The 21,119-nt window shown below is 32.4% G+C and overlaps 2 protein-coding genes across 3 annotated transcripts; one reads left to right on the top strand and one right to left on the bottom strand.

Annotated features, from left to right (window-relative positions):
- Positions 1-1,821: 1,821 nt before the first annotated feature.
- On the bottom strand, positions 1,822-3,583 carry LOC111053955 (GPN-loop GTPase 1). The gene is given in 3 exon segments (XM_022340907.2): positions 1,822-2,407; positions 2,409-2,531; positions 2,533-3,583. Coding segments are annotated over 3 exon segments (1,245 nt in total). The 5' UTR covers positions 3,442-3,583; the 3' UTR covers positions 1,822-2,194.
- A 216-nt stretch (positions 3,584-3,799) lies between these two features.
- On the top strand, positions 3,800-17,800 carry LOC111053947 (GTPase Era, mitochondrial). Of its 2 annotated transcripts, none has more exons than XM_039436123.1 (7): positions 3,800-3,908; positions 7,739-8,197; positions 9,139-9,263; positions 9,975-10,149; positions 10,985-11,206; positions 12,501-12,682; positions 17,109-17,800. In XM_039436123.1, the coding sequence occupies exons 2-7, from the start codon at positions 7,868-7,870 to the stop codon at positions 17,140-17,142; spliced, it is 1,068 nt and encodes a 355-aa protein (XP_039292057.1). In that variant the 5' UTR covers positions 3,800-3,908; positions 7,739-7,867; the 3' UTR covers positions 17,143-17,800. The 2 variants fall into 2 exon arrangements, with proteins under 2 accessions (XP_039292057.1, XP_039292056.1); XM_039436122.1 differs by lacking the exon at positions 3,800-3,908 and adding an exon at positions 4,022-4,036.
- The last annotated feature ends 3,319 nt before the right edge of the window (positions 17,801-21,119 follow it).

Raw genomic sequence — 21,119 nt, 5'->3', positions numbered from 1 at the left:
TAAAAATAGTAAAAAACAATCCTTGAATTATGATTAAAATGAATTGAAAATGTATTTTCATGTAATGTTTGTGATAAGTTATCTACCATATATAAAACTTCTAAATTTTCGACATAAAAAATGAATGCCGATTATATTTTTGTTATAAGCTGAAAAAAATAAGGAATGTTTTTTGTATTTCATCTTTATAGCCTGCTAGTAAATATTAGAATGTTACCTTTTCCTTATTGGATGGCAGAATGCATTTACGCACATACATGAGCTAAGCCCACCTTGTGCGGTACCATAGAGTAACAAAACGATATCATTATTTATCTCAAAACTAAATCATTATTATTAGTGATTATTCCGTTCATCTCTGGTGGCACCTTCTATTCCTGAGTTGAGGTCCCAGCAACGTATTCCAGGTCCCAGCAAAGTTATTCGAAACTGCCGTGCATCCCTGGCTTAGCCACACCCCAACTTTCAACTCTGGATGCATACCCACCAAACTGCCTAGTATTTCCCAAGAGTAAGGGCCAAGACACAACACAGACACAACACACGAGGCATTTTTCAGTCGGCAAGACATGACAGGAAGTTCTCCGATTGTCGTATCGAGTGAATGATCGGAGGGCTTCCTTCCTGTCGACCGAAAAAACGCCTCGTGTAGCTTGACCCTTACTCTTGGAAAACACTAGGCAGTTTGTTTGGTGAGCATCCAGTGTTGAAAGTGGGGGTGTGGCTAAGCTAGGGATGCACTACAGTAAGGGCCTAGACACACGAGGCGTCTTTCAGTCGGCAAGACATGACAGGAAGCTCTCCGATTGACGTATAGAGTGAATGATTGGAGGGTTTCCTTTTCTGTCGTGCCGACCGAAAAGACGCCTCGTGTGGCTTGACCCTTATGCCTAGTTTAAATGTTGGCCACGCCTGGTAAAGTTGACCGCGTTGGTCTTACCATCCACACTGACCAGTGCCCAACCAAGGCCAACGACATAATCCATGATACAAATTGAAAATATTAACTATTATTTAGAACACAATAATAAATTGATAACGATTTGATCTATAAAAACTCAATTACACAGAAAAAACCAGCAGAGCAGACGTCAGAACGGAACAGCACGCATTGGCTGACATTAATATGATGTCCACATAGTGTGGATGGGTAGTTTGCCAGCACTGGCCTTCATTGGTCTACGCTGGGCTGGACAACAAAGGCAAGCGCAGGCAAACAAACCATCCACACTCTGGCGCTGGTCGTCATTGGGCCAACATGTGGATGCGGCATTAGCGAGTTGAATCCTCAGACACTTGTTTTAGTCTACTCATGATACACACCATCTAGAGTACAAATAGTCTACATCCTCCCACCTTGGTGAGTCAACATACAGAAGAGGTGCTTCTCCTCTCCATATTATTGAAAGTTTACTGAAACTAAAGCACTGTCTACTAAATCCATAGCAGAAGATGTGTTTTATCTAAGTTTGCTTTGAACTTGTAATAACACAAGGTTAGGGATGTGTTTTGAGTTTTCTGTTTACATCCCAATCTTAATTGGGAATTTTTTTAACTTTTCATATTAACATCAGAATGAGTTATTTAATTATTTTGCTATTACAAAATTGAGTGTACTTAATTACATAGATTAAATTGATAAACTAGTACCCTTTTTATTTTATTCAAAAGGTTGTAATTAAGTCCAATCAAAAGTCATATATTGAAATTTTCTAGTAGACTCATTCAGAACACAAGCCTCTTTATATCACTGCATAAAGATTATTGATTGTAGAAAAATATTTTACAACAGATTTGGGCTAAATGAATGGAACAAACATATTTTCATCAAAAAACATTTAATGTGTTTTCTACAAATCTGTAAAATTTAAAAGTGAATTGAATTCATAAATGACCAAGATTAGTTGAAAAGTTTTCTATTTCGGCCGCAGAAATGAGCTGCACACTGATAAAAAATTTTGACTTGAATGATATACTAGTTTTTGAGCTAGAATTAGCAGAACAACAATATTCTACTTTATAGTGTCCTTGTAAACTGATGTGGATATGTATATGTTTTTAAATGGATTGAATAATATTAGGCCTACAGTATGAATGGATAAAAAACCAAATAAATTAATATTGTCAATGATATTTACAAATTTCAGAAATGTAAAAAGGTAAGGTACCGAATATAATTGACGTAGACTACAGTCTATTTAGAACTATCATCATTTTCGGAAGCTTTCTGTTTAGTTTCCGAGTATTTTTTGTGCTTTGATAGAAAATTCTGGAAACTCTCATTTTCTTTCATCTCTTCCTCCTCGTCTTGAGTGATCTTTATGACGTTCTCCTCTCCCTCGCTGTCGTCTGAACTCTCGTTGGCCGGGTGCTTCAAGTAGACATCAGCCAACTCTTTGGCCGACTCCAACTTCATTGATGAGCTGAACCACTTCTCCGACTCCCCTCTCCTTTATTACGTCTTCAAGTCTCTTCTCTTTCTCTTTGCTGTCCGTTTCCCGTCGTTCGTTACGGAGTTTCTCCCATTCCACCCCGGTAATCCTTCTCGTATTCTTCAGCAGCCTCTTCAACCAAGTCGAGAAACTTATCCATACCCTCGCCGGTCAATGCAGAGACACCTATACTTTTTAACCCAGAGTAGAACTCATCTAAAGCTAGCGACATTGATCTTGTTAAATTTGAAATGTACGATGTTTCAGATTCAAGAGCTTCGTGGAATGCTTCAAAGTCATTCATCCACTCCACAGCGAACTTATGCTCTACAATATCTATCTTATTCATCACTACAATAAATGGAAGTTTGGATTTATACAGGATGGAGCAAGCATAGAGCATGTTTGACATAAATGTGACAGGATTAACACTGCGCACAGTGTCCATAATATACACAACCACTGTAGGGAAAGTTGAAGCCAATGTCTCAGTTATTATATTTCCTGACGCTGACCATGTAAACACTTCAATCTGTCCAGGTGTGTCAATTACAGAATAAGAATGCTTGTCAGACGATTTCATAAGAAGTTTGAGAACTTGGTCAAACTTTGTAGAGAATAAATTCAAGGAAGTTACTATAGCACCATTCGGCCCTAAACCGTACTGTTTCATCACTTCCTTATAGTTTACTGTGTCCCTAATATCAATGTTCACTGGATAAGGAACTTCTCTACACGCAGGATCCAAGTTTATAACGTATGGATTCTTATTTTTTGAGTATAAATGAGAAGTCAACTTCTGAACAAAAGTAGTTTTACCAGATCCTGCCATTCCTAATATAATCAAACAGATAGGTTGCTTTAGAGGAATATCAATTGCAATGTCTGTGTTGTCTGAAACTAGTTTCGAATTCGAACTTCCAGCAATAATTGTTTCGCTAGAATTGGAAGTGGTGTTACCCACTCCTTTTTCTTCATCCATCACTACACTAGATTGATCGACTTCCATCACGGTTTCTCTGAGTAACTTCTGCTACTAAAATAATTCAACAAAAGCTAAACTATAAATTCAAAACAAATGTTTCACAAACACAACACATTTTACATTCTAACCTCAAAACTAAAATTCCGCATTTGAATTGATCGGGCACGGATGTTGCAGTGTTGCAGCAGCACTGCAGTATTTTCTCATAGTCTTTTTAATTTGTCCATTTAATTTTTCCATAAAAATGTTCTTCCTATAAAAAAACATTTGAATATAGCCTATTTCTTCACGTTTTATTGCATTTAAAACAATTTTTGTAAGTTCTTATGAGAATAGAACATTCTTAATTACAAAGATCTCAAAAAGGCATTGGTTAAGTTCTACACAGCTGTTCTTTAATTTTACATGGTAATGGCTCATGGCGTTTGTGTTTGTAAAAAGAAAGTAAGGTTATGATTTAGAATATTTTTTTACATTCAGCATTACTTTCAGTAAGTTTATTGAATAATATATTTTTATTTCCTGTACATTTTTAGATGTTTTATATGATTTTTCATTTTTAACCATAAACTTATCAGTAATATTTTATCAATTAATGCCGAAACCATTATTGGAAACTGTAGCATTTTGTATGTCTTGTAATTAAAATTTCAAATATCTACCGGTAAATTAGTATAATATTTATTTTCAGGCAAGTCTCATTCCTTTTAATGAGTTGTGTATGTAGACCTTTCTTTAAAATTTTAAGAAATTTTAAGCTCTCTTTAAAATGTCTTTTATTTTTTGCAACATGATGTATTAAGTGTTGTTTGGAATCAATGAAATAGACTAAATAATCATATGTGTGGTTGGCAAGGCACAGGTGACTCTGAACTGAACTCTGTCTCTGTGAAGTGAGTGTAACATGCCTTAAGTAAAACGTTTGAGTTCAATGTATTGGTTTGACTTTAAAGTAAAAATAAAATCAGTAATAATGTTCAAATAATCGTAATAATTTATTTCTTCACCGATATAACCTTCAACAGGTTATGGGCCCAGGCTGGATCTTTCGTGTGCAACAGAAATTTTCTCTAATGCAGGACTTTTTCAATTTTACACTAGAGGCTAATGAAGACATTGCTAGTTTCATCAGCCGTCTGGAAAATTTGACCCATAAATTGAAATCTGTTGGACACAAAATCGATGACGAGATGGTTATTGGCAAAATATTCAGCTCCCTGCCCAGGAAATACACCCACTTTCAAACTTCGTGGGAAGCAACCGCAATTTGTGACAGAAATCTCACAAACCTAACCTCCCGGTTGGTGAATGAAGAACGCAGACTATCTACTGATAAAGGTGATTCTGTGCAACCAGTGGTATTCAAAACATCGGAATCCAGTGCTACAGATGCAAAAATTATGGACATATTTCCCGTGAATGCAGAAATAAAATGAAACAGAAAAGTGGTCTATTCTGTAGTATTTGCAAGAAGAATAATCATGAAGACAAAGACTGTTACTTTCGTAAAAACAGAATGATAAGAAGAAGAACCAAGTATCCTTTTTAACTACTAATTCTAATGTAAAATACTATGACACTTTCGTAATTGACTCAGGGTCTACTTCACATATGGTAAAATCTAAATCACTATTTGATAGTTCCATTCCAATTAGTTGTAAAGTAGGAGTAGCCAAGGAAAATGAATCAATGTTTGCTCTTGAGGTAGGAAACATCAAATCAGACAAATGCAACTTAAATAATGTTTTATATGTTCCAGAACTTTCTAAAAATTTGTTATCTGTAAGTGCTATCACTGAGAACGATGGTAAGGTCTTATTTAGTGGAAATAGGGTTGAGGTGTTGAAAGACAATAAAGTCATTATGGAAGGCATAAAAAATTCGAATGGTTTGTTTGAAGTTGACTTGAAAATGCATAATTCAAATTCAGTCCATCATGTAATGACTAGCACTATTTCACCCAAGTCTAATGAGTCTAATGAAGTAGAATTATGGCATAGGAAGCTAGGCCACCTTGGTGTAGATAACATGAAAAAGCTCATAAATCTTAGTGAGGGAATGAATATTAAAACTAAAATTGATGACTTTTCCAAAAACCCATGTGAAATATGCTTGTCTGCTCGCCAAACAAGGCAACCTTTTAAAACAGTCAGGGAAAGGGCAACAAGACCCCTTGAAATAGTACATACTGATGTTTGTGGGCCTATTACCCCGGTAAGTTGGGACAATAAAAGATACATGGTTACTTTTCTAGATGATTTCACACATTTTGTCATGGTATTTCTTATTCAAAATAAAGTGAAGTATTTGATATAATGAAACAATTTGTAGCTGAAGTAGAGGCAAAATGGCATTCTAAAATTTCAAAATTTCGGTGTGATAATGGTGGGGAATATTCTAGTAATAAAATCAAGGATTGGTGTCAAAATAGAGGGATTTTCATGGATTTCACCATTCCATACACTCCAGAATTAAATGGAAAGGCAGAAAGAATCAATAGGACATTGCTAGAAAAGGTTAGGGCACTTTTGTTTGATTCAGGATTGAAAAAGGAAATGTGGGGTGAGGCTGTAAGGACAGCAGCTTATATTGTTAATAGAAGCCCAACATGTACTCTTGATTGTACTCCAGCTGAAAAGTGGTACGGTAAAAAACCAGATCTATCAAGACTACAGATTTTTGGAAGTATAGCATACAGTCATGTTGCAGGTAATCTTAAGAAACTTGACAGTAGAACCAAGAAGCTAACGTTTGTAGGATATTTGCAAAATGGTTATCGGTTGTGGGATGCTGATAAGAGGAAAATAATTGTTTCTAGGGATGTAATTTTTTCAAATGTTGAGCAATCTAACCAAGGTGAAAAGTATTCTGACCCCAAAGTATTCAAGATAAATCAAGGCTTTGACATTGAGGGAATCGCAAAAGGTAATGATCCAAACAATGTATTTGAAGAAATTGAAAATGATGGAGTACAAGAAACTGAAATAAATGAAGTTGAAGAAATTGAAAATAATGAAGTAGAAGAAACTGATACAAGTGAAGCTGAGGGTATTGAGATTGAAACAAATGATATTGAAGATGGAATCAATGAAGTAGAAGTAAATGAAGAAAGTGGAGAAGAAATGATGGATGAAAGTAATGAAATAAGAGGGAGAGAGAAAAGAGTGATTAAAAAACCAGTGTGGTTGAAAGACTATGAAACCAGTTATCTTAGTCTACAAGTAGATGAGCCTCTTACATTTTCTGAAGCTATGAAATCAAACAATTCTGTAAAGTGGTTGGAGGCAGTAAAAACTGAACTAAATGCTTTGAAAGAGAATAATACTTGGACAGAGGTAGATACTGTACCAGAAAACAAAGAAATTATTGATAGCAAATGGGTATTTAAAATTAAAAATGATGAGAAGGGTAACATTCAGTACAAGGCTAGATTAGTTGCTAGGGGTTTCAACAAAAGGATAGCATAGATTTAAATGACATTTTCACAAAACCCTTGGGAAAGGAACTTTTTGTCAAGTTTAGAAATAATATTTTTTTATAATTAAGATGTTTTTGAACTATGTTAATTTTCTTATAACTTACTTTGTTTTTTGTTTTTTTTTGATAAATTTTTTTTGTTATTTCATTGAGGGGGCGTGTTGTTTGGAATCAATGAAATAGACTAAATAATCATATGTGTGGTTGGCAAGGCACAGGTGACTCTGAACTGAACTCTGTCTCTGTGAAGTGAGTGTAACATGCCTTAAGTAAAACGTTTGAGTTCAATGTATTGGTTTGACTTTAAAGTAAAAATAAAATCAGTAATAATGTTCAAATAATCGTAATAATTTATTTCTTCACCGATATAACCTTCAACATTAAGAACAAGGTTCTAAAAACGAGTGTAGTAGTTTCTCAATATCTATATTTATGATAAATGTAGGCCTACTGAATAGATGGCTCAAAAAAGGTAAAAATGTTGGGAAAAGATGCCAGGTTATACTTTACTGTTCTTCTGTGTGTCAAAATATTCTTTCATTGTGTAGAATAGATTAATAGGCGTATTGCAAATATAGGGAATAGTATTTTCTCTTGTTGGTCAGTTTATCAGCCCTTATAATAATATGACCTTGGTTTTCTTGGTATGCAGCAGACTAGATAGTATGTACTGTTTGATAGAAGGTCCTTGTACTTTGATCTTACAGGGTACTTTCGCAAAGTGAATGTTATACAAACCTGTAAAGATTGTTAAACTTCCTCGTTCAGTTTGTCTTCAACGTTAATTTTTTATCTGCCCACATTAATAGAATTAAATAACATTGAAAATTCTTTTGTTTTTCAGATTAATAAGGAAAATCAAACCATACATAAGGATTATAAGGGACTTAAAAAGTTTTTTAGGCTACTCTTTGACAGCTTGACTGCATAGTCACCTCAATCTCATGTTGGAAGTATCACTTTGAGAGGTAACATGGTTTTAGGGCTGAGTTGTAGGCTTTTCAAGCAATCAAAGTCACTGATGTGCACTGTTTCTACATTCAGCTGGAATCGCTGTGACTCTGTTCGAAGGATTTCTATTTATTGTCCCAATTACAACTCAAATCACGACATTGATAGAAATGAAGAACGTCCCAGTTTTGAACAATCACCTGAAGATCCAGTTCGGGATACGCAAGATCCATCATTACAGAAGAATCAATATGCAAATTCCCCAGAAGGATCAAAGATATTGAAGACAGCTGTGATAGGACCACCGAATGTTGGAAAGAGTACACTCATTAATCAGATAATGGGTAGGGCGGTAAGTACCCCAACTTTGCTCTATTTCAGTCTATAAATATATTGCTGTGTTCAATTTTCATTCTTACACTTAATTCTGGACTAGGCTACCAAAAATTGACACTGCATAAACAACTAGACATTTCAGACTTTTTATTAAACATTAGATTAATATTCAATTAATTTATCATGTAAACATGTAATTTATTAAACATGTAATATATATATATATATAATATATATATATATATATATATAGTGAAATAAATCAATAAATAGTTTCAAACTGATACTAGTGTGAAACAGAGCATCATACTTTACTTCAAATACTGTACCGTACTTTAATGATACTACTTCCACTCATTTCAAATGTTATTACATTATCCACTTTTGATGACATTGGGGTCTGGTTTCTAAAGCACTTAATCTAACTGATCATTAAACCTATAGATTAATTTTAGATTTAGTTTTAGCTCATTTTTAATGAAAAATGATTTTAATTAAAAAATGAAAACTTATCAAGTAGACTTCTATTTATCTCTTAAAAAGTGCTTTCCTATTGATCAATATATTCTCATCTTCATATACATTTTATTGGGTGGCTCGTTGGAGTGAGTGATAACGCGCCGTTCTAGTAATCAAGAGAACCCGAGTTCGAATCTCGATCGGGGCAAAAGTTTTTGACCACAGCACAATCACTTAAATACGTCTCCTCCGAAAGAGTAATAGACCCTCCGAAAGAGTAATAATAATCCTCCGAAAGAGGAGACGTCGGTCCCGTCTACCTGAAAATTAGTCATCTCTCATCATTATCCCTCTCACTCATTACCCACGCACAAGCCTAAGAGTTTATGTGGGCATCACCCTCAGTGTTGAATTATTATTCTTGAAATGTGATGTTTTCTACATTATGTAGAAATTATTTCCTACATTATTTTCTAATGTTTTGTTGATCAATTTCAGGTATTTGCAATATCAAGCAAGGCTCACACAACCAGATGTCGTGCCAGAGGTGTCTGCATAGAGGATAAAGTACAGCTCATTTTCCTCGACACTCCTGGTCTGGTTGGAGGGTCCGAGACTCAAAAGTAAGCTCCAATCCTCTTATTTGAATTGGTTTTTAGTCTGTTCAGTCTGAAGTTCTCAACTTGTTATAGTAATTTACTCAGTAGGCCTACAGCCGAACCAACTTGAAACGTATCTCAAAGGGCACAGCATACTTTTTGTTATAGAACAATTATCAGAACTCAACTAATCTTCAGAACTTATGTCTTTCAATAATTCGATTGTATGGGAGGAAATTTTGTAGTATTTCTCTATAATAAAATGAATAAGAAGCTGATGTTATCAATGACACTATATTTGTTCAAAAGTACTCAACATTACAGAACCAGGCCTCTGTTTCATAAAATCTTGAAAGTCCTGTAATACAGATACAGCTGATTTTATCGGCTATATTGAGCATGTAATTGGAATGGTGATTCTCCTGTATTACGTGACTTATAAGTTTTATGAAACAGGGGCCAGGTCTCACAGTTGAGGTTGTGGCAGGTATATTTGTTCAAAAGTAATTTATGCAATAAATATCAGTTCAGCTAAAGATGTGGCAAGTGTTGCCATGATGCCTGGGTCTATAATTTTTGTGGATTGTTTTTGAACGAATATAGTGGTATTGAAAACATCAGTGTCTTATTATTTTCATAACGTTTTTATTGATTTCGAGTATTGAAGCTTCTATTGAGTGCATTGTTTTGAATCTTGCGTTTAGTTGATTGATGTGAACGTCTCCAATTTTTCAGATTCAAGTTGGAGAGATCGTTCTTGATTGATGGAGAGTCTTCAATCGAGGAGGCCGACGTCATGTTGGTCGTTCACGACGTGTCGCAAGGCCAGTACAGCATGAAGTTGGACCAGCATGTGTTGAGATTGCTCCATATGCACAAAAATAAACCAGCGGTTTTAGTCATGAACAAGGTAAGACCTCAATATGAAATGCCAGTTTCATATTCATCCTATACTAATATCAATCATACTTATAGAGGGTACACAACGAGATTACAGTTGACTGAACCACACTCAATAGACTGAGAACATTACCCTATTTTTGGAAACTTCTATTAATAAAAATTCGGGAGAGGGACAGTTTTGGTATTAGATTGTTGCCCTCTCCCGATCATTTATTTATTAAATTTATTCATTAGTTAAAAAATTACAATATTAGATTGAAAAACATGCGCTAGCCCAAAACTTTTTTGTTCCTAAATTTTGCCCTCCTCCTAACGAGGGTTGAGTTCACATCACAATTGTATATGATTAATAAACAGGATTTTTTCTTGTGTATGAAAATTCTCATCCGACTGATAATTTGTGGGAAAATTCAGTTTAGTATCAGCTCGTAAGAGTTGGGAAATGAATGAATGAATAGGGAGTTTCTACTACCATTTTTATGACTCACACAATAAAGTATTTGTATTTCAATATTTTCGGTTACTTTGTACTTATGATGAATTAATGGAAAACTATCTATCCATAGCACAATATCTCAAAGGTTACACAAACGTTGCTTTGTACTTGTGATGAATTAATGGAAAACTATTTATCCATTGCACAGTATCTCAAAGGTCACACAAACGTTGCTACTTATGATGAATCAATGAAAAACTATTAATCCATAGCACACTATCTCAAACTGACGTCTCAAGTAATTTTTTTCAAGAAGTTGTATCTTGGTTTGTATTGCATTGCATCTTGTTATTGTATTATTTCTTTGTGGAAGATGAATTTGAATGTGAAATAATTATTGCTACAGATTGACTGCATAAAATCGAAAGGAGTGCTCCTAGATTTTGTCGACAAGCTCACTGGTTCTGGCCACAGTAAAAAAGGGTTCAATGTGCTGAAGGATGAAGTCTGGGCTCCAAAAACTGAGTTTAGCATACAGAAACAGGTGAAACTGAACAAAGGTTGGCCATTCTTCAAAGAAGTCTTCATGGTTTCTGCTTTAGATGGAAATGGCATTGGTGATATCAAGGTACGTGCATTCAAAAATAAATATTATATAAATGTGCTGTTTTAGTTGGAATTCAAGAGTGTAGACTATTCATTGAATAGCATCATTATACATTCCAGATAATTTCAAAAAAGTATTGTTCAGCTTCCAATTAGTAATATTGATATCAAAAAATTAATATTGATTCTGAAAATATTTATTTCAATTAATGCCATTGACTCACTTCACAACCAAATTCAAAATTTCTAGTTTATATATTATTTCTGGACTGAAAAGTGGACTCAAATCAATTCAAGTGGATAGCTTAACCTATAATTTTTATTCATCCATAACTCTACCTTCATTCTATTATTATTCATCCCATCATCATCATCACCTAGGCTCAAAATACTTCTAGAAAGTCCCCTTTGTAAAATAATAAATAAAACCAATCACTTCACTTCTAATAAATTAGAATTTAATTTATATTATTTAATTAAAATTATATTTCTTGACGTTTTTCCAACACATTTCAGCTGCACCTGCACATTGATTTTTCAACTTTTCATCTGAGATCGATAAAGTATCTGAATTCGTTGAACTTTTCTCCAATATTTTCAACGTCCAATAATCTATTAGTTATCCATGAGGATAAAAATACTGTATAATCAATAATTGTCTAATTTCTGATTTTTTTATGTATGATTAAGGGCACTGTTTGATTGAGAATATTTTTATTCAATGGCACATTTTCAGTCTCCATTCAGTTGAATTAAGTTATCTTATTCTTGTAAAATTATCCAATTCCAACTGTCTATTGTGATCAATCACAACTGTCTATTATTTACAAAATACATGTATTCCATTGATTAATCAATATATAAATAAGATGATGTAATCCATTGTCTGGCCTCGGTCTATGAAAGGAATGTACTTTATTGGATGATACAAGATTGGATAACAACATCCACCTATAATGTGAATTATGATTTCTTAACCACTTTTCTTGCACCTCAGTTTTTGATTTAGTATATTATGATTTTTATTTTATTTGCATTTATTCATTTGTACGATTTAGTATATTTTGATAGTTGCTATTTTATTTGCATCTATTCATTTGTATTGTATCTTGTGTGTGTAAATGAATAATATAATTGTCTACACTTTTGAAAATAAATGAAACGTTTTGAAATAAAATTGACATAATTTTACAAACTCCTCTATAAAATTATTCAATTACATAATTGACATTAAATAATTTCATAATTTTCATTTCAAAAACATTAATTTGAAATAATTCCATTTTCTATCTGGAAATGTATTGTGTTACTTATAGGAATACTTATTGCGTTGTGCCCAGCCCGGTGAATGGATATTCCCGCGGAATGCGTTCACAGATCAGAGTTTCGTGAAAATAATCGAGCAGACGGTTCAGGCCGCTTTACTTGATAATCTGCCTCACGAGGTGCCTTACAATCTCACGTCGCAAATGGAGTACTTCGACCAGAAAAGAAGAAGGTAAAAAGGAATTCTTTCTGTATATTAATTTGATGACGTTTTCATCCAAAACGGTTTCAAATACAATTGGAGTTGGATTATTCAGATGAAATGAATTGTTGTAGAATCCACGGTTATTAATTCAATATGCTATGAATTTTATAAAAATGTAAAAACTGCGACCTATATTAGGATGTTAGAATCCTTAGTGAGATAGATCTTTACGATATTTCAGTTCAATTTCCCAGCTTATACAGGGTGATTCATAATTATGGTAAAATAATTTAATACGTGATAGTAGAGGTAAAAATAAGAAAAAAAAGTTCTCATAAACACATATCCATAAACGCTTCATTAGCGAGTTATACAGGGTGAAAGATTTCGCCCGGAATTCAGTTCCTCTGGTGAAATACACAGATGCTGAATTGTTTGGGGACTAGTTTTTGAAAAACTTATGCTGGATTCATATGGAAAAATATCTGAAAAATTGAATAAAACTAGTCTGGAAGCTGTAGTGTGTGTAATTTTTGTGAGAAAATTTGAAATATGCAAAAAATCTAAGTAGAAAAACACTGACTTCTACGTTTGATGCCCAATAACTTTCTTTAATGACCAATAAACAAATAATTTTTCGCAATAAAAATTGTAGAGAATTTAATTCTGAAAAGGATTATGTAAGCTGTGTAAACTAAATTTGAATAAAAGTTGAATAAAATGTATTCTTATGTAGTACATTACACCACAAAAATTTTCTGTTTTATGAGGTGAGAACTATAATAACTCATAGGTTGTAGCTGATTGCAAATAAAACATGGATTTTAATAACAGCTGTTCCAAAACAGCTGATTTATTTTGTTTTAAATAAGAAAATATTTAAAATAAATTATCAGTTGAAAATTATTTTCAGAAATATTTTAGCTCACTTTTGAACAAAAAACAAACTGTAAGTTAGGCCTACTGTAACCGCGCTGTGTTTTTTGTTTAATCTATTAACCAGTTATTTGTAACCATTTCACTTTGCTTTTGTGTTAAGTTTTAACTTTTTAATAAATGGCAGGTAATCTTAGACATTATTCATACTCAGAATTAGCTGACATGCATTAAATGTAAGGAATGGGACACAACGACGTTTGAAGCAAGACGTTTGTATCGAGAGAACTTTCCTAACCGAGTATGTCCAAGTTCAAGGTTTTTTGCCACTATTCATCAAAGTCTGTCTGAAACAGATTCTTTGATATCCAAAGAGCACATTTATGCAGGCAGACCCCGATCTACTATGACTGTTGATTTAGAAGAACAAGTTCTTAATGAAATTTATGAACATTCAGAGAAGAGCACAAGAGAATTTTCAGCGCAGTTTAATGTCAATCAATCTATTATTTGGAGGATACTAAAAGAGCAACAATTACATCCATACCACCTCCAGAAAGTTCATACTCTATTGCCACGAGACTGTATTCCCCGTGCTGGTATTTGACGATGGTTTTTAGTAAAACTTGTTTACCCAGACTTTTTAACAACCGTTTTATTTACCGACGAGGCACACTTTACAAGAACAGCTATCGTTAACGTCCACAACCAACATATTTGGGCAGCTGAGAATCCTCATGCCATCAATCCTAATCTTCCACAACATAAGTTTTCAGTAAACATTTGGGCAGGAATCATAGGAGATCATCTACTCCTGTTCGAGCTTCCTCCCAGGCTTAATGACATAATCTACTAGTCTTTTGGTATAAGTTTAATGTCATTTAGATATGCTACTTTCATATAAGAAGAAACTTTTCATAAAAAATCGAATATTTTATTTGCAATCAGCTACAACTGAGTTATTAGTTCTCTCCTCATAAAACAGAAAATTTTTGTGGTGTAATGTACTACATAAGAATACATTTAATTCAACTTTTATTCAAATTTAGTTTACACAGCTTACATAATTCTTTTCAGAATTAAATTCTCTACAATTTTTATTTCGAAAAATTATTTGTTTATTGGTCATTAAAGAAAGTTATTGGGCATCAAACGTAGAAGTATGTGTTTTTCTACTTAGATTTTTTGCATATTTCAACTTTTTTCTCAAAAACTACTCACACTACAGCTTCCAGACTAATTTTATTCAATTTTTCCATATGAATCCAGCATAAGTTTTTCAAAAACTAGTCCCCAAACAATTCAGCATCAGTGTATTTCATCAGAGGAACTGAATTCCGGGCGAAATCTTTCATCCTGTATAACTCGCTAATGAAGCGTTTAAGGATATATGTTTATAAGAACTTTTTTCTTATTTTTACCTCTACTATCACGTATTAAATTATTTTACTATCATTATGAATCACTCTGTATATGAGAATATGTAGATAGTAGGCTACTAATATTATAAAATACTATAATCTATATTATAATAAAGGAAACAACTTGCTTATACACGTACGGGATGGGAAAATTTATGTTTGACGCATCATCACGTCTGAACTTCTGATTAACTTTCCATATAATTCTTGCATATAGATTCTTAATTAACCGAGGATGGTTATAGGCCTATTTTCAATTCTTCAAGATGTCAGTAGGTCAAGTTTTCAGGTTGTTGAGTTTTAAATGAGACCCTTGCGGATGACGAGCAGTTACCTGCTAGTATAATATAAATTACATAATTTCATCCAAAATGGTTTTAAATACAATTGGAGTTGGATTATTCAGATGAAATGAATTGCTGTAGAATCCACGGATATTAATTCAAATTAATGCTATGAATTCAATAAAGATTTAAATTGCAACCCATTTTAGGATATTTAAATCCTTAGTGTGAAATAGAAATATATGATATTTAATATTTCAGTTCAATTTCCCAGATAATAATTATATGAGAATGTTTAGGTAGATCTATTGTTGGAAAGTATTTTATATATTTATGTAGAAATTTGTTCCACAATGAATTCTACATAACCTTTGAACAGCAATGCAACACACTGGAAATAATACAACAGAACATGTGAATACAAAAACACACTCCAACCAAAGCACACTCACTACGAGGTAATACATAAACGATCAACTAAATACAAAACTCACAAGACAAACAACAGAACTCAATACAACATCCACTAATAAAATCAACTCAATACGTGACATCAAACTCAATAATTTAAACAAGTATTAATAAAAACTATTAATTAAATACAAAACACACAAGCCAATATAACAGAACTCAATTCAACATCCACATAGAAAATCAACTCATTACGCGACATCATACTTAATGCAATTGAATAATAAAAAAATCCATATTTAAAACCTCAATATGTAGCAAAACAAAATACCACATGAGATACACACAATATCTTGTACTTATATAAAACTCACCATAATTGAGCAAAACGAAAAATTGCTCATATTATGAGCTCAACATACTTTAAAATTTTTTAAAAATAAATACCACACAGCTCATAGCTCAATTCTTATTTATTTATTAGTCTTATAGGTGAAAACATTACCATATTAAAAAGTAGATACATGCGCTACCCCTAAACCTCGTCTCTTCCTAAATTTATTAAAAAATAACTATAATTGAATGAAAAAGAGAAAATAACAGAGACAATAAAAGAGACAAAAGTGAAAATAACTATAATCTCAACTACGTATTATAGTTCATCAAATTAACTCAATCAATTTAATAGTAGTAAATCAAATTAATGTAATAAAATATCGAGTATTATAATCGATTTTTATTATCATTTTATAAAATAGAATTATAGTACCCTTTTTGAAATTAATAAACTAATAGATTACAAATAAAAATTATAACAGCTATTGGATCACACCATAGAGAAACAATAGCATAAGTAGATATCCCATGGTATAGGGCGTTTATGTCGCAACTTTTACTGTTATCTCAAGCCGATAGTCTACGTATTTCTTTCCCGTGAAGCTTTATGACGCTGGTAGTCTCTCATATTGCGCCGTTTATACACTCTTACCCAGTCAAAACAGTAAAAATCGACAATAATCGACATTAATAGGCTTGAGATAACAGTAAAAGTTGCGACATAAATGCCCTATACCATGGGATATCTAACTTACGCTATTGTTTCTCTATGATCACACCATCTTCAGGTTTCAAAAAATAAATATTTTTCAACCTGGAGATGGTATGGATCACTGAAACTAGTTGTTATAATTTGTATTTTTAATCTATTATTTTATTAATTTAAAAAAGGGTTCTATAATTCTATTTTATAAATAAAAATAAGTAGCCCTGAATTCATAAATTTTAAGCAGTTATATAGTATTTAATAAGTATGCCAAATACTTAAAATTAAACCAACTCAACAGAAAATTAACTCAATTCAACTTGACTTGATTAGATTCAACTTCACTGTTTCCAATAATTCGAAAGATTGCAACTAGAACCAGAATTTTAAATAAAATGTGTAATTTGTCGTGATTGCAGGCACTATAACGACAGTGGTATTGATAGGCTGTAATACGCAAAGGATAGAAAAGCTAGTGGTTGGTCAAGGTGGTAGGAAAATTCGGAAAATCTCCAAGGAAGCCGAGCAGCAACTGCAGAATATATTCAGAGTGCCGGTCCGGTTAAGAGCTGTCGTTACGAAAAAGAAGGACAGACAAGTAGACATTGATGAAGTGTTAAAGAATATCGACGTTCAATTGAACTGAACTATTTGTTAGCGTGTGAGTGTTTATGAGAGAAACTATTTTGGTAAGACTTTGTGTCTCGGACTTTGAAACTGTTACTGTCACCATTGTGAACTTTCTCTAAACTACTGAAAAATATAGCTACTATTTTCTGTAATTGATACAAATCAACCATTTCCAAGAAAGCTGTTAATAAAAAAAACAAAAGTTGTTAGCCATTTATTGAAAGTTTCGGGGGAACTCACATAATAGCTTCCTGTCAAATATTTTTCATCTCTAGTAGTGATTTTTTTTACAATTCCTAGACAATATATAATGTAACATAATTTTTCTTGTATAGAGAATTTATCCATTACAAGTTCTCTTGTAGTTTTTTAACGTCTTAGTTGAAGACTAAAATAGTATGTCTAGGTTATGCATCTTAGTATGCCTACTGTAAAATATCTTCATGTACAGTTGAATATATTCGAATATGTGTTATATTGATTTAAGTTTATTATTTTCACATTTATCCTGATTACCGTGGCAATGCAACTTTACATTTATAGTTAGGCCTATTTCTCATTGAATACATTAGAAATCATCCAGTACCCTTTTATATTCTATTAATTAATTCTATGTTGTTTACTTTATCATATTTGCATTGAAAATGACTCTTATGAATCGAAACATGTTATGCATCAATAAAATATAAAAGGTACTGGATATTTTTTATTTAATTTCAATAATTGTAGTAATTCTATCAGGAAAAATGAATATATATGCCCTTGTGACTCCAATATTGAATAATGCTTCCTTATACTCTATATGAAGCTCTATTATACCTCAATTCAAACTGATTTGTTAAGAATTTCCAGCTTATCAAGTTATGCATCCTATTTTATGTTTCCAGTAGTTGTTTATCACAAAATTATAATCATATCAATTTGATTTTCTGAATTCAAGGGCTAAGTGAACAGCAGATGGAATTAACTGTATCTTAAACTAACAATCCAAAAAAAGCTCCAATCTAGTAGTATTTCCTAGATTTTAAGAGTAAACATGCTGATAAAGAAGAGTTCCATCTGGGTCTGTGATTGGGTGAGTGCACTGATTTATTGAAACTGTATTAGATGAAAATTTGTATAATTTTTTCACAGTAATGTTAATAGTGGACTTCCAGTATAAGTTCTACAATGTGAAGAAGTACCGTATTGCATTTTTATTTTTTATTTGCCAAAAACAAAATACAAAAAATAAATATAAATACATTTTTGTTTTAGTATTTTCTACAATCTCATGTTCTGAAATTTATGAGTAGAAAGTAGAAATGAATGATAGTCAAAATACATAGATATCATTTGTTTCACCTTTTTATTAATACTTTCTCATAGTTTTACGATGTGGTCAAGTACCGTATTGCATTTTTCAGTATTTTCTACAATCTCATGCTCTAAAATTTATGGGTAGAAATGAGTGATAGCAATACCTACTATTACTTCAGGCCCCACAACTAATTAATGACGTCATAACATGTAGATTGATTCTTCCTAGATCGTAGTAGTTTCTACTAGCTTATCAATGCAACTTTTGTTACTGTATCGATTTTTATTGGATGGAATACTATCTAAATTTCAAATTTAAGACACTTGTATTTTAATAAATAGAAATTTTATTGAAATAAAAACACTTTATTCCACAAATGCAATAATTTATCCATATTTTCAGATTGATAGACATAGGCCTACTCAATTCAGTGATAGAGCTATTGATAAATTCATCTCAACCAAAAATACTTAATAATAGCCTGTATCAGAGTCAAAGGAGAGGTGAATCAAAGATAAACCAAATTTCCTAACTCTTTTTTAGGAAAGAGGCTCCCACAAACTTGATCACAATTGATCTGTAGTACAAAGAAACCCATCAGGAGATGTTTTTCAGTGAGGTAAAACCTTTAATGTTATGATGTTATGGGCTGTTCCAACACTTTGAATTTACTTTTTAATTTAATTATTCAAAAGTTCTTTCACACACTTTATTCACACTGTTCTTCCACACTCTAATTACACTGTTATTTCACATTTTATTTACACTGTTCTTTCACACTTTAATTAAATTTTCCACTCACACTTTATTTACACTGTTCTTCTACACTTCATCTAAACCGTTGTTTTGTAGAATTGAAGCTCTTTCTTCTTATCGCTCGTATCCATTTTCGTTTTAAAGTATCATCTTTCGAAAAAGTGAAAAAACCGTTTTAAACTTTAAAACCGTACGGAAACTTTTGGAATCTTGTTATAATTCCTGCAACAATTAGGTACACAGCAGTATCCCAATGATTTAAAACCCCAAATTCATTATTACTTTTTACAAACAAATATTAGAAGAATGATAAACAAACCATATTCATTGAAATGGAACACCGTAAAAATTGAATTTGTAATTCCAATTTCGTTGATTACCATATCAGATGTGATAACAAGCATCAGCGCCCTTATTTCGCTTGCTTACCGCCAGTAGATCATCGATGATCTACATGTGATGACGTCATAGTTTATTAGAGATCAGTTGTGGGGCCTGAAGTAATAGTAGGTATTGGTATTGGTGATAGTCAAAATAAGTAGATGTTATTTAATTAATATTTATTATTAAACGAAGATACCAATTAAATGCTGTAAATTGGTATAGTAGCGCTCATCGAATTTCCATCCAGCTGTTTACTCTGTTGTCAATATTTGCAGTAGCAGAAGTCTTTGGGGTGAATTACAACATTTAATTGAGATTTTCGTTTAATAATAATTATTCATTAATTAGCATTTGAACAAATCCAACTTCCAATTTATTTCCATCTGTAGATATTATTTGTTTCAATTTTTTATTAATAGCCTATACTTTTTCTTAGTTTCATGTCTACTACAACCATATCCTAGAAAAATGAAAAATATGAGATTGACATATAATCTATATAATAAGAGAGAGTAGGGTTGTGTTTGTTCGTGTGTTCGTTTCTTCGATCAAAACATGTCAACTTGTGGATTGCATACCGGAAAAACGGGAATGATTTAGATCTCCAAATTTTGCATATAGATTCTAAAAATATCTCGTGCACCTGGAAGCCCAAATTTCAATTTTCCTTCTAGATTTTTCAGAATTAATTTTCAAATTTCATCTATGCTACCATACATGAAGTTCCATAGGCTTGTATTTTTTTATGAGGAGGTTATAATGCTGTTACAAGACAATGATTTCTGAACGGCCGTGTAGCGTAGTGGTAAAACGCTAGCTTACGGAGCGATGGTTCCTCGGCTCGAATCCCGATTCTACCCAATTTTTTTGTTCTTAATTTTTACCCTCGAAATGTATTATTATCAATTCTTTTTTGAAGGAATTTGTTTTCATTACAATTGAACTTTGATGTTATCGAATAATTATTTTTAATGTAAAATTTTGCCACCAGTACAAATGAAATGGACATAGTCTCCATGCTGTAGGCCTATGATTGAATTTCATAAGAAAAACATGAATAGATCACAATAAAATAAGTAATAATTTATATTCTTCAGTTATAATGTACTATCAGACACGAATTCGCAGTGAAACGAGTATTTTAGGTATTTTGTTTGGAATTGGGAAAACAAAAGGCTGCCTGATTCAAATTGAGGAGGATCTAATCGATATTAAAATTTATTGATGTATTGGAAAAATGAATATGATTCTGTGAGGTTTCCAAGTATTATGTCTTCTTCAGTTTTCTATACTATAATAAAGGAAAGAACTGGCTTATACATGTAAGGAATAGGGCATTATGTTTGACGCATCATCACGT

Source organism: Nilaparvata lugens, chromosome 10, assembly GCF_014356525.2.
Source record: "Nilaparvata lugens isolate BPH chromosome 10, ASM1435652v1, whole genome shotgun sequence".
Taxonomy (NCBI): domain Eukaryota; kingdom Metazoa; phylum Arthropoda; class Insecta; order Hemiptera; family Delphacidae; genus Nilaparvata; species Nilaparvata lugens.
This window is presented reverse-complemented; position numbering and strand designations above follow the sequence as displayed.